Source organism: Montipora foliosa, chromosome 7, assembly GCF_036669935.1.
Source record: "Montipora foliosa isolate CH-2021 chromosome 7, ASM3666993v2, whole genome shotgun sequence".
Taxonomy (NCBI): Eukaryota; Metazoa; Cnidaria; class Anthozoa; order Scleractinia; family Acroporidae; genus Montipora; species Montipora foliosa.
Window position 1 is genome coordinate 10,443,061 of NC_090875.1, and position 12,500 is coordinate 10,455,560.

Here is a 12,500-nt window from a genome sequence, read left to right on the forward strand (position 1 = left end):
CAACAACAAACTACCGTTTACTAGCACTTGATTAATCTTTAGCTACCAAAAATGGGAAGAAAATTAAAACAATCGCTTGAACTCCCTATGTTAACACGTTAACAGTTTATGTTTTTACAAGGAAAGGTCTGTATTACGGCATGAATCGGCAATTCGTTTACGAAATGTTTATTGTCGGAAGCGTTGTGAAGATGCTTGTCGAAAAAATGATATATCCGGTTATATTTGACACAAATCACACATTCAAACGGTAAAATGCTCTTTCTTTAACCAAAGGATTGTTTATCATATTTCTATGACGCGTCGCCCGAAATTAGTTTTTTTTTTTTGTTCAAGCAAAACTGAGTTCTGTGTTTCGGCACGTGTCGGCAAGTCTCTTGCAAAGTGTTAATTTTCTGAAGCGTTCCGAAGGTCGTTGTCGAAAAAACGACCTCTCCTTTTCTATTTGTTACAAATCGTTCATTCACACGGTTAAATACTCTTTCTTTAGCCGAAGAATTGTTCATCGAATTACGTGTACATTTTGGTTTGGATATATCTGAGCTCCACTGTAGATGCGGGCGTAATAATTAATACTACGGTAGTTGGAAAGCCTACGTTTGGCGCCATGATTCTCTCCTTTCGTCTCTTCCCTTCATTATTGCAATCTTCAAAGGCATTGTTTATCTTTTACTCAAGTCCAGACTTGTCAATCGCCGGAACGGACAATGACACTCGTGCTACCTGCAACGTTTCTATTTTAGGAAACAACACAACGTTGTTTTAAGACATTTTTTAACAGAATCTTATGTCGTCTTCAGTTTAAATTACAAAGTCCAGAGTTGAATATAAAGTGTGCGGAAAATGCTTATTAGCTATAAGAACAAAAGGAAAGATGGCAGTGTAAAATATTACAACGACAGTCTGGTAGTTTCGCCGACATAGCAGGTGTTACACCCACACGGAGCCCAGGGGGGTTAGCATCTTTCACACTAAACATGTTACCGATTTTAAAGGATGAGAAAACTCACTTAATATCAATGCTCTTACAATAACGTTTAACAAAGTGGTGAAGCTTTTTTTGCGTGATGATAGAAAAAGGACCAATTTAGGATAATTTAAAGTAAAAGGTATTTGCAGTGTCAGAGACGGAAGCCGGGGGATTACAGTCTTGACGGGCAAATGTGACTTAACGATTCATAATATTTTGAACTAGATGGACTAGAAATAGATTATTTTGAAGGATATTCTGGTGAGCTTCGTAATATCCTCGTAAAAAACCAATTAAGTGTTGTTGATCTTGTAGGCCTTATCAACACTTTCAAAATTCTCAGCATTGCGCACTTCATGCTCTAATGATTGTTTCAGTATCCCAGAACACGCTTCCACCACCTTTCAGCTAAAGATAAAAGAAGCCATTAATATCCAATAGGAAAAACCTTCACTAAATCATAAACTTTATCATGTCAATTTAAAACTCTCTTTGTAATATTCTACATTGTCATGTTTCCTTTTCTTGTTATAGTTAATTAGCATTTTGCGCACACTATGTATTCAACTCTGTACTTTGTAGTTTAAGCTGAAGATGACAGAAGATTCTGTCGAAACATGTTTAAAAAAAAAAGGCTTTGTTTCTCAAAATTGTAAAATGACTGCTGCTATCCAAACTCGTCTATTACATATAAAATCTACATGATGATACAGTGAACTACTGCTCATGCAAGAAAACGGCAAATGCAACACAAATACTGAAAATCAAAACTGCTTATCAAAACTGCTTATGGCTTGCTTGCTTATGGTGGAAGACTAATGCTGATTTGATGCAAAATAAATCTAAAACACGTGCTTGCTTGCTATCGTTCGGCGTTAGAGTGCTAGTTTCATTCATTTAATTTAATTTAATTTGTTTAATTAATTTAATCTGAATTTAATTTACAAAAGTTAGCACAGTTATCTACGCACAAAGAGACGTTTTTGGTCTCAGTCTGTAGTCTGCAATCTGCAGTCGGCAGTCTCCATTTCATACAGATCAGTTACAGTGGTGCAACTCTTTGGAACAGCTTACCCTGTAACATTAGAGAGTCTGCTTCATTAAATCAATTTAAACGCCTTCTCTATCATACTTTTTTAAGCACACCGTATTCATGGAAATCAGGTTTATAAGTGGAATATTGTTGTAAGTTAATATGGTATTAGGATTAAAATTGTAGAATTTTAGTTTTAGGATCTTAGACATTTTAATGTAATTTATTATACCTCATGAATTTTTACCTTGTATAAATAATGATTAAAGATTAAAGATTAAAGATTAAAGATCATAATAATATTAATATGCACCACAAGACGCTCATGATTTGAATTGGCGACGAATAGATATGCTTACAAGCTTAGCCTTTTCCTTCTGACTGTATATACATAATGTTTGTCTATGTAGGATGACTGAGGGAGGTGAGGATTACGCTTGTGATGACGATTCTGATGTTCCCTATTCGCTGAATTCAGATACTGACGAAACTTCGGATGACGGTATACAACTTTGTCGCACTGTATTAGTAATGATTGTCTATTCACATTATTTGTATCCACAATGGCGCAAATGAAATACCTCTTACTAACCGAGTTCGAGGTCCGTACTGTAAGTTACGGACCGAGTTTTTTCCCGTTGATTTATGGCCCATGCGCGAAGCGCGTGGGCCATAAATCAACGGGAAAAAACGAGGATCCGTAACTTACAGTACGGACCGAGAAAACGAGGTTCCTAAGATATTTATTATATCTCTGAGGTTAACCGGCGCGCGGACAAGGAAACTAGTCAAAGTGAAGCGGAAGGTTCAACTGCCACAAAGAATGCCGTGCCAAAATCTCAAAAACTAAATCTTCTTGGCTGTTAACTTTGAAATAGTTGCTTGCAAGATTTAAACAGTTTTCAGTACAAGTTTATGCAACAGAAATGACATGAAAAACTCGCTAGATGATGTTTTGTCGAAATTTTAAATTTAGCGGGCTGTTCAGCGGGCCGTACTGTAGAATACGGCCCGCTAATTTAGCCCATTACAGCGTGCGTACTATCTGAGAGATATAATAATGTGCAGAAATGAGCATTTTGCTAGCTTGCATCATTTAATATACATCTATAGATATTTGCAAGCTCCCATTTAAAGATAACATCGTTGTGTACCGTTTCAAAAGGTTGTTTTTAAATTTTGATGTTAACATTATGAAAATATATGAAAGAAATGACATATGAAATTAATCATACTGTATACTGAACTGCGGATATAAAATCAAGTAAAGCTATGATCCTCGTAGTTATGGACGCAATTTTAACAATCGCGTAGAGAAGCCTGAAAAGTTCGGGACTTCAACGGGGGTTGAACCCATGCGACGCTCTAACCAACTAAGCTATGAAGCCACTGACGTTGGGAGCTGGTCGTTTGTATATATAGGTTCTAACTTTCCCGTGAGGAATGAATCAATTAAGGAAATGATATATGAAATGAATCATATACTGAACTGCCATTGCTAAAATTGCCTCCATAGCAGCGAGGATCATAGCTTTACTGATTTTATATCTGAAGTTCAGTATATGATTCATTTCATACATTATGCGAATAACACGGCCAAGCCAGCGCAAGCGTCTTTTAGTAGGCACGGCCGCAAGCATGTTGAGAGTTCCTGACTTTTCTAGGAAGTCCGTGTGGGAACGTGGTCCCGCCAAGAGATGGAAAATTAGAACCCACAAATGACCAGCCCCCAACGTCAGTGGCTTCATAGCTCAGTTTTTTAGAGCGTCGCACCGGCCGGTATCGTGAGGTCACGGGTTCAAACCCAATTGAATGATCATAGCTTTACTTAAATAAGTAAATAGTCATAATAATCGTAGCGATCATGCTACTTCACGTATCAAGTTTTTTGCCAAACAGCACGCCTTCATTAGCTATTTCATAGTCGCATGACATCTAACAGTGGAAGTGTGTGGCCAACTTTGCTTCCAAATGCGCATTGCGAAAACGTTGACGTCAGAGGGTGACAGGCGAATGCTTTTGCACGCAAAAAGAAAGCGAATTATTACTTTACATTGACCAATGGCGCGTTCTAATGCGCGTCTCGGGAAAAAAATCATATTATTTTCAATAGCCATTTAGGGAAACAATTAGCTGTTGCCCTGAAGACCACTCATTATACATTAAGTTCCACTATAAAAGTGCAATCTGCTCCTTCATGTTACCTGAAACTATTCATTCTTGGCAAATTGTTGGCTTAAACGTCCTCTGAAAAACTCTGCCTCAAAATTTCATGTTACCACAGCAATATAAGTCGCCGGTTTCTAATTCAAATGAGCGGGAACAGAACCCCGATAAGTTGACTGCTCTCAATTGTAGGCTTTAAAATTGTCAGCATTGTGTTGTTGAGAACAACAGAATAAACGGGGTTTTGCTTTCGTTTAAATCCAGATGACTTTGAGGGCCAACTTCAATTTCAAAGTGACGACGGCAAGTCGGATAATGAGGATGAATCCTTAGAGGAGAGAGAGCCGTACCTCGATCTTGTAGATAATGGTTAGTAAGTGGCACTAAATGGTAAATAGGTTATAGAAATCAATAAAGTAAAAGTACTGACAAGGGCCCGTTTAAAGCAAACTGAGTTGAGTCAAACGTCTAACCGAGCTACTCGGGGGATCGTTACTTCGGGAATTTTGCGCTTAATGCCCGACTCATGACGACAAAGCAAAAAAAAAAAAAAAACAAAAATTTTAAATATGGTGAAACCCGGTTAATATGGACATTAAGGGGACATAACAAAGTCTTCGCATCATATGATTTACACATACAAAGACTAAAGGAGATACGATAAATGAGCGTCATGTTTCTTTGGTTTGAATTTTACAGGTACAGGTTAGAATTCTGATGTCTTGTTGCGGTAGATAATAATCTTTGTGCACATACTTCGAAGGAACGCGAATTTCAAGCGATGACCTGCAAATTTCAATTTTATCATTTAAGTGAAGAAATTGTGGAGAGGTTGGTTACCCATCGTCTTTACGTTTCTTGCAGAGGCAGAGGGTCCACTGGAGACGGGTGATCGAACAGAAGACAAGGATAAGAAAAGACGACATAATATTTCTATGTGGAAGGATTTAGTCTGCGGATACTTCTATGGACAGTTAGTGACACCATTGTAAGTTAAAGTAGGAGCTGGGGTTTGGCTAAGGTCAAAAAGGTTCGGTATGCACTAAAAGGTCTTTGTTCACGAGGGGAAGTTTAAATTTAGCATACGAATAAGTAACCACAGATTTTAGTTGAACCATTGAATGGCTAAAACACGTGCACAAACTAATATCCGTTACTTTTCATTTCACCTGTCAGGCATATCAACATACTGACGGATTTCGTAGACGCTGAGATCTTCATGATCGATGGTGACTCTTTGCTTTTCGAACTTCTTGGAGAGAGGATCCTGGACTGGAGTAACGGTGGACAGTTTCTTCACTTGACTTATCTACTGGAACGCTTCCTGCAATACTTCACCGATAAAGGTTAGCCTCCATGTCATTTCTCAAAAAGTACGATGAGGTTAACAATTGGTACTGGTTCTCTGGATCAATTAGTTTCGCCAGCTGGTGTGACGACATCGATTCTTTTGGGATCTTACGGACAGTCTCCGACAACATCAGAGAAAGGGACCCCAAGAAAGAAATATCTATTTTTCTGATCTACTCTGTGATTATTCTACCCCATTCAACTTAATTGTACAATGTCAAAAAAAAGCAGACGATAATAATCTAACCTATAAGATAATGATGTAATCTATTTTCCACCTTTTTATTTTTATTTTTATGTAGGTGGCGTTTTTCACATCGTCTTCTTTGAAGACATGGAAATCCTGTGGAATAGCCAGCCGTCCATGCTGTTAGCTCGCCAATCCCTTATTCTTCACCTTAAATACAATACTGATTTTACGGTTATCACTTCAATTGATAATTTCTGGGGAGAACAATGGAAAAAATATGTTAACAACAAAATTCCTGCCTTTCTCCTGCTGACTGACGCGGAGAATGTTCCTTTTGAAACCACTAAAAAGGAACAGTTATGTCTGGAGTTTTTCTTCAGAAGTTTTCTGTTTCATAGTCTTGGGCAGGAATTGAATTGTGTATTTATCTCTGGCATTGAGATGACTGCGACTAAAGTGATGGGATTCTATACGCAGTCTACTTCGGACCACAACTGGCTGTTCAGGAAGGTAAGTTGGGCAAATTACCTGTTACACCAGTTTTGAACAACACCCGTTTCACAAGAATTTTATTCTATTTCTTTCCAAACTGGATTGATCATTGACAAAATTTATTAATTTTTCTCTCGTCTGGTCTTTTATGGACAAGAGCTAGTCAAACGTTCCTCTTTGTGTGAAAAATGTAGTAATGCGAAGTCGTTTTAGTCAAAGATGGCATTATTGTTTTATCATTATATTAAATTAATGTTAATTCATGTCGATGTTGTCGTTATGCAAGGCATATAATAGCTTTATTATCATAATGTTCTTGAATTTTACTATTATTATGTTCTTATTATTTGTTTCACTAGTATTTGGAGCCAGTGCGCGAAACTTGGAAAGTTCTGATGTCTTACTGGCGTAGGGAAGCTTCAGAGAATGAACGTGGATGTTTAGGAGATTCTTCATCGAGTCAGGTTGTGATTTGTCATTTACTATAAAAAAGAGAGAAAGAAAGAAAACATGAGCCTCGAATAATGTAGCATTTTACCCCTCGAAACACTCCCTGCAACAGTTTTTCCAAGATCAAATGTCGCTACCAGATGGTATCAAATTTGATCCCGAAAAAAAAAATGTGACGAAGACGTGAGCATGGTGTGTGTCGGGGATAAAACAGAAGAAGTACAGAATAAAGGTTTTCGAGTCGAAGGTAAAAAAATGGCGAAGAAACCTAAACGAAACCAAGAGGCTTATATAAAATTAAGTTTATTCATTTTCTGATAGTGACAGCAGATAGTAAAGTTTTCACATTTCATGAAATGTAATATGTAGCATCCATATTCTAAGGAGAACGTTGCTTTTTTGCTGGTTTTAGATTGACGTTAAAGAAAAGGTCAAAACTGCTCTCAAATCTCCTCGACAAGGCGGCTGCCGTGGATTGGCTACTATGCTTGCTTGCGAAATGGTCCTTTACAAGGCCATTAACGAGCCAAACTTTAACGAGGTTCGTGAATTGATTGAGTTGTTGCATTTTAAGAATAATAAGTTAGACAGCCAGCGGAAATGATGCCAATGATTTGAAGAACCGCAAAAAAAAAAAAAAAAAAAAAGAAGGAGTGTAAATTTGGTAGTTTACCTCTCGCATTTTTTTCTTTGGTTTTGCAACAGAAAAGAATGAAAGCTACCGAAGACAGAATCAAGCTCTTCTTGCTTCACTCTCTACTTTTAAACACACTGCCGTTGAAATACAGAGCACAGACCATAAACGCCAACTTGTTGGATCGATACTGCAAAGAAAGCGATGGCCACATTTATCCCTTCCAAGAGGTTAGTTGGGATCAGTAACTATTGAATGTGTCTGGTGCAACGCCTTTCAGTCAAAGGGGAATTCCAAGATCTCTCTTAGGAAGACGTAGCTGTAGCGTTAGAAAAAAAAGACGAAGCAATACCAGGAATATTACGCCTTCGACAACAAGCTTTCACTTTGATCATCAATACAGAATTCTGTAAATCCTCTATTAGGATCCCCTTTCCTCTGAAGCAAGCTCCACAACCTCTCATCCAATGACCTCTCTTTTTAGAGGAAAAAAATTGGATATGAGATGTTGGCCAAAGAGGCACGTAGTGTGTGATTGGCTATAATCATCTCAATCCGACAAGCATGAGTGGAACAATTTTTCATCAAAATTGAAAAAGAAATTTTGCTAGATTTCGCTTCGAAAAAACAACAAGAACACAGTTTGATGGTGAGCCATTATACTTTGCCCTTATTATTATTATTATTATTATTATTATTATTATTATTATTATTATTTTATTTTATTTTTTTTAAATTATGGGTGCAGTTTATTCATTCTCGGCTCTTAACATTTGTAAACCATTGTCGGTTATAAGGACTTTGAGATAACCACGATAGGAGAAAAACCTCCTCAGGACCTGCAGGAACTCCATTGTAGTGAGATCGGTAGCCAGCTCACAATGAATGTCTCCTGTGTTGAGGCATGTGAAAATTACCCCATAATGCTTCGAGGGTTTGTTCCTTCCCACTTTTACTTTCATTGGCCCAAAGTAGTCACATGAAGTGTAGAGGAATGGGGGTGTGTAAGGCTGTTGGCGACAACCGGGTAAGGTCGCCATGAACTGGGATTCTACCTTGGCTTCTGTTTCTTTGCAGAAGGTACATCGTTCTTTTGCAATCTTGGCAATGTTGGCTCCTTTGATTATCCAATAATTTCGTCTGGTCTTGGAGGTCGTTTCGGCAACACCTGTATGTCCTATTCGGTGTGCATTGCGAGTGATAAGAGTGGATATCCAATGGTCATGAGGCAAGAGAGCATGGTGATTTCCTTCATAGGAAAGTAGGTCGGGGTTGACACGTCCACCGACTCTTATGATACCTTTCCCGTCGAAAAACGGACTAAGCGTTTTGAAGTCTTCTTTTTCCATTCTCTTATAAAGGCTACTCTGCGCTTGCTTTGTCCAGTATTCTTCCGAATCTTAAATTTCCTCTGCACTGAATTGACCGACTCGTTTTTCTTGGGCGTTGGTTTCTTGCCTTGACTTGAGACGTAGGTTGTGACAAAAGAGAAACACATAAGCAGTCACCCTTAGCAGTCGCCTTTATGCTGAAAACTCTCGGCAGTTCAGGACAGGCTGGCGGACAGCAACAACACATGTGATTTGCACCTTTCTTCTTTCCTTATTCACTTCTGCCATGTTGGGCACGCCATGTTCCATAGGCCAAACCTCCTCGGGAAGCTGTAAAAACTCAGGGTCATTAAACCATCTTCCATGTACTTCGCCTGTTAAAATACCCTTGGTCAAGTCCTCGGCAACGTTTAGTAAAGTGGGGCAGTGTGACCAATTTTCGGACGAGGAGTTAGATTGAATCTCAGCAGCACGGTAAGATACGAAGGGATTAAAGCTGCGTGTTTTCCCCTTGATCCAAGCCAGGGCGACGCGACTATCTGATAACTAGCGTACTCGTTCAAAGTTGAATCTCGATTCTTCTAGAATAGACTTTCCAAGGCAACTTCAGAGCACAGCAGCTTGTAATTCAAGGGATGGTTAATTCCTTGAGGGGAGCTACTCTTGTTTTCGCGGCAACAAACCTTGTACCAAACCTTCCATTAATGAGTTTCCATCTTTCGTAAGCACATGCTCCGAATGCCAGTCGTGAGGCATCGCAAAAGACAACCAAGGACTGGTCACCATTAGCGCCAGGCGGAGTCAGGCAGAGGTGAAACTTAACATCGTTAAGTGCGGTCTTCTCTTCAAACAAAGTCATCCATTTGACCCACGCGTTGGGTGGCACTTCTTCATCCCAACTGAGTGCAATCTGCCAAAGTTGTTGCCAAGCGATTTTTGGTTTAATAAGGACTGCGGCGCCCGCTCCAATCGGATCGAAAATTCCAGCCAACTTGCTGAGAATTTGACGTTTCGTTAGCTTCGTAGGGCCCGCTGTTGCATTTTCCTTTTTACAGCTGATTCGATTCTGTTCTTGAATGAAAATTTATCTCCTTTGGGAAGCCAGACAGTTCCTAAAACTTTCTCTGCATGTGTTTCGATTCTGATCTTGAATGAAAATTTATCTCCTTTGGGAAGCCAGACAGTTCCTAAAACTTTCTCTGCATGTGTTTCGATTCTGATCTTGAATGAAAATTTATCTCCTTTGGGAAGCCAGACAGTTCCTAAAACTTTCTCTGTATGTGTTTCGCCTCCAAGCACGATTTTTGCAGAATATTCTTTAGAATCCAGGGTTACATTTGATGTCCACTTCTTGACTTGAAAACCACCAGTAGCGAGTACTTCGTCAATGTCAGCGATCAGCGTTTTAGCTTCATTAGGATCGACGGACGAGTCGCATATGTCGTCCACATAAGCGTTGTTAAGGATGGCTTTGGCGGCCTTTGGTTTTGCTTCTTGATTTAGTTTTGCCGTTTTGCGCATTGCTGTGATGGCCATCGCTGGTGCTGGCTGGTCTCCAAATGTGAGAACGGTCTTAACGTAAGTGTCCGGCTCACGTTCCGTTTCGAAGTTTCTCCATAGGAATCTGTGGACATGTTGATCAACTGGCGGGATGGCAACCATGTGGTGCATTTTTGTTATGTAACCACAGACGGCAACTGCATTTTCTCTAAATCGTAAAACAACACCAAATAGATTGTTCAATAGATCAGGTCCCTTGTACCAATAGTCGTTCAGGCTGTGGCCCTTAAAGGAAGCTGAGCTGTTGAGCACGATTCTGATCGGTGTAGTCTTCTTTTCTGGGCGCACAACAGCGTGGTGGGCTACAAAGTGCACTGGTCCCTTCCATTCCTTCTTTTCGTCCTCCGTTAGCTTTCTTGAAAACTTCATTTCTTTAATCTGTGCGTTGTAGCTGTTGGCATGATCCGGCTGTTTCATGAGGCGTCGTTCTGTAGGTTCCAGTTTCTGTAGAACTTGTGCATAGTTATTAGGTAAACAGCTTGGGTCCCTTTTCCACGAGTACTGCATTATCCACTTGTCTCCTTGTAATTGACAAGATTCCTCGATCATTTTCATCTCGGCGCGTTCTTGTAAGGATATTTCGGTGGCATGGTGACACGGACACACCCATAGATTCAGTGTGGTCGACAGGCTCCGCTAGACGGACGTGAAGGACTTGTTTGGTTTCAGGCTGAGCATCATCTGAATCTGAGCCGAAGATGACCCACCCCAGAGGGCTTCTCCTGGCAACGAGACCATCTTGACCTTCGTTTTTTCGACATGGAACCCAGGGTAATTAGTTCCCGTCAGAAGATCGATTGGACCTCCTTTACGGTAAAGCTTGTCTGTGGGTATTTCGAGGACACTTGATATGTGATCTATGTTTAATTTGGGGGAGTCTTCGGATATCTGGGAGATTCCCACGGCTTGAATGTCTGAATTAACTTCCCGCTGTCGGTATACAATGGCACCTTGTACAGTTTCGTGTGGAGCTCTTCTTCAACTCCGCCCACTTTGGTTATCACAATCTTGACAGGCTTGTGCTCTAGTCCTAGCTGCTCTGCCCGTGCACTTTGGATAAGACTGACTTGAGCTCCGCTATCGTAGAACACATAAGATCGCCTTGTTTTCCTTTCATAAAGCCAGATATCACGGGCAAAATGGTTCTGCTGCTGTCTTGGATAAAGGCCACAATCAGGGTACTTGAACCTTCTTCATGGAGTATCTCGTGTACGCCTCTTGCATGCGGAGCCATTGGAACACTTCTTCCCACACAGTACTCTACAATAGGAAGTCCATTGTACAGGCTATTATCATGTCACGATTAGACTACTGTAACGGTCTACTATATGGTACGCCCGCTGTTCATCTTGGTAAGCTGCAACGCCTGCAGAACGAGGCAGCTCGGCTGGCATGTGCTGTATCCAGGTATGATCATATCACGCAATCCCTGATCAACCCGCACTGGCTTCCGGTTACCTACAGAAAAAGAATTTACGATAGCAATGTTAGTTCACACATGTCTTTACGGCGTCGCACCACAATATCTTTTCTACTTGATAAAGATCAAAGAGAGCTCGCGGTATCAGTTGAGATCATACCGGGGCATACTCCTGGTGGACATTACCTATAGAACAAAAAAGACACTTGGATATAGGGCGATTGAAAATGCCGCGCCCAAAGTATGGAACCGACTCCCTCTAGAAATTAGACAATGTCAATCATTGAATACTTTTAAAGTTTTACTAAAGACACATCTTTTTAAATTAGCTTTTTATTAGTTCTTTTATTAAGTTATATTTTACTTTTATTGTTTTCCGAAAATTGTAAATTATTATTATTATTATTATTATTATTATTATTATCATTATTTGGATTAGCCATTTATTGCTTTAAGATTTTAATGTTTGTAATGCGCATTCGATCATATCTTTATCGCATGTTAGACTGCGCAATATAAGAAATAAACATTATTATTATTACTATTGTGTCCCTTTCCACGCATTAAACACGAGAAACATCCTCGTTGCTCCTTAATAATTTTCCATCGCTCGCTTGGTGTAATGGGTAAGAATCTTAACATTGATCCACATAGTGCTCGCCTTTGCAGACGTAACATTGCTTGCTTCTGCGATCACCTAGTTTGCTTGTAACGCCACTTTCGTGTCTACGTTCCTCAAAAGGGTCGTTGGAGCTGATGAGATGTACCGCTGGACGAGACGTTGTACCGGTTTTCCGTATTGTAGCTCCAGAACGTAGGCGTGCTGTCATTTCGTTCTCCATCCAGCAGAGAAGATTTTGCATGGAAGGGTCGAGTTTTTGTTGTTGATATGTCTGGCCCACAC

At 39.9% G+C, this 12,500-nt stretch overlaps 1 protein-coding gene across 5 annotated transcripts in view; it reads left to right on the forward strand.

The window, feature by feature from the left end:
* The window catches only part of LOC138010389 (probable ATP-dependent RNA helicase DDX60), an 80,013-nt gene that overhangs the window by 1,348 nt on the left and 66,165 nt on the right, over positions 1-12,500 (forward strand). For all 5 annotated transcript variants that reach the window (XM_068857337.1, XM_068857339.1, XM_068857340.1 and 2 more), the window contains 8 exons: positions 2,414-2,505; positions 4,434-4,538; positions 5,034-5,157; positions 5,346-5,515; positions 5,822-6,219; positions 6,561-6,665; positions 7,064-7,192; positions 7,357-7,515. In XM_068857337.1, the coding sequence (XP_068713438.1) occupies positions 2,415-2,505; positions 4,434-4,538; positions 5,034-5,157; positions 5,346-5,515; positions 5,822-6,219; positions 6,561-6,665; positions 7,064-7,192; positions 7,357-7,515 (1,281 nt within the window). In that variant the 5' untranslated portion in view covers position 2,414. The remainder of the gene's footprint in view (positions 1-2,413; positions 2,506-4,433; positions 4,539-5,033; positions 5,158-5,345; positions 5,516-5,821; positions 6,220-6,560; positions 6,666-7,063; positions 7,193-7,356; positions 7,516-12,500) is intronic.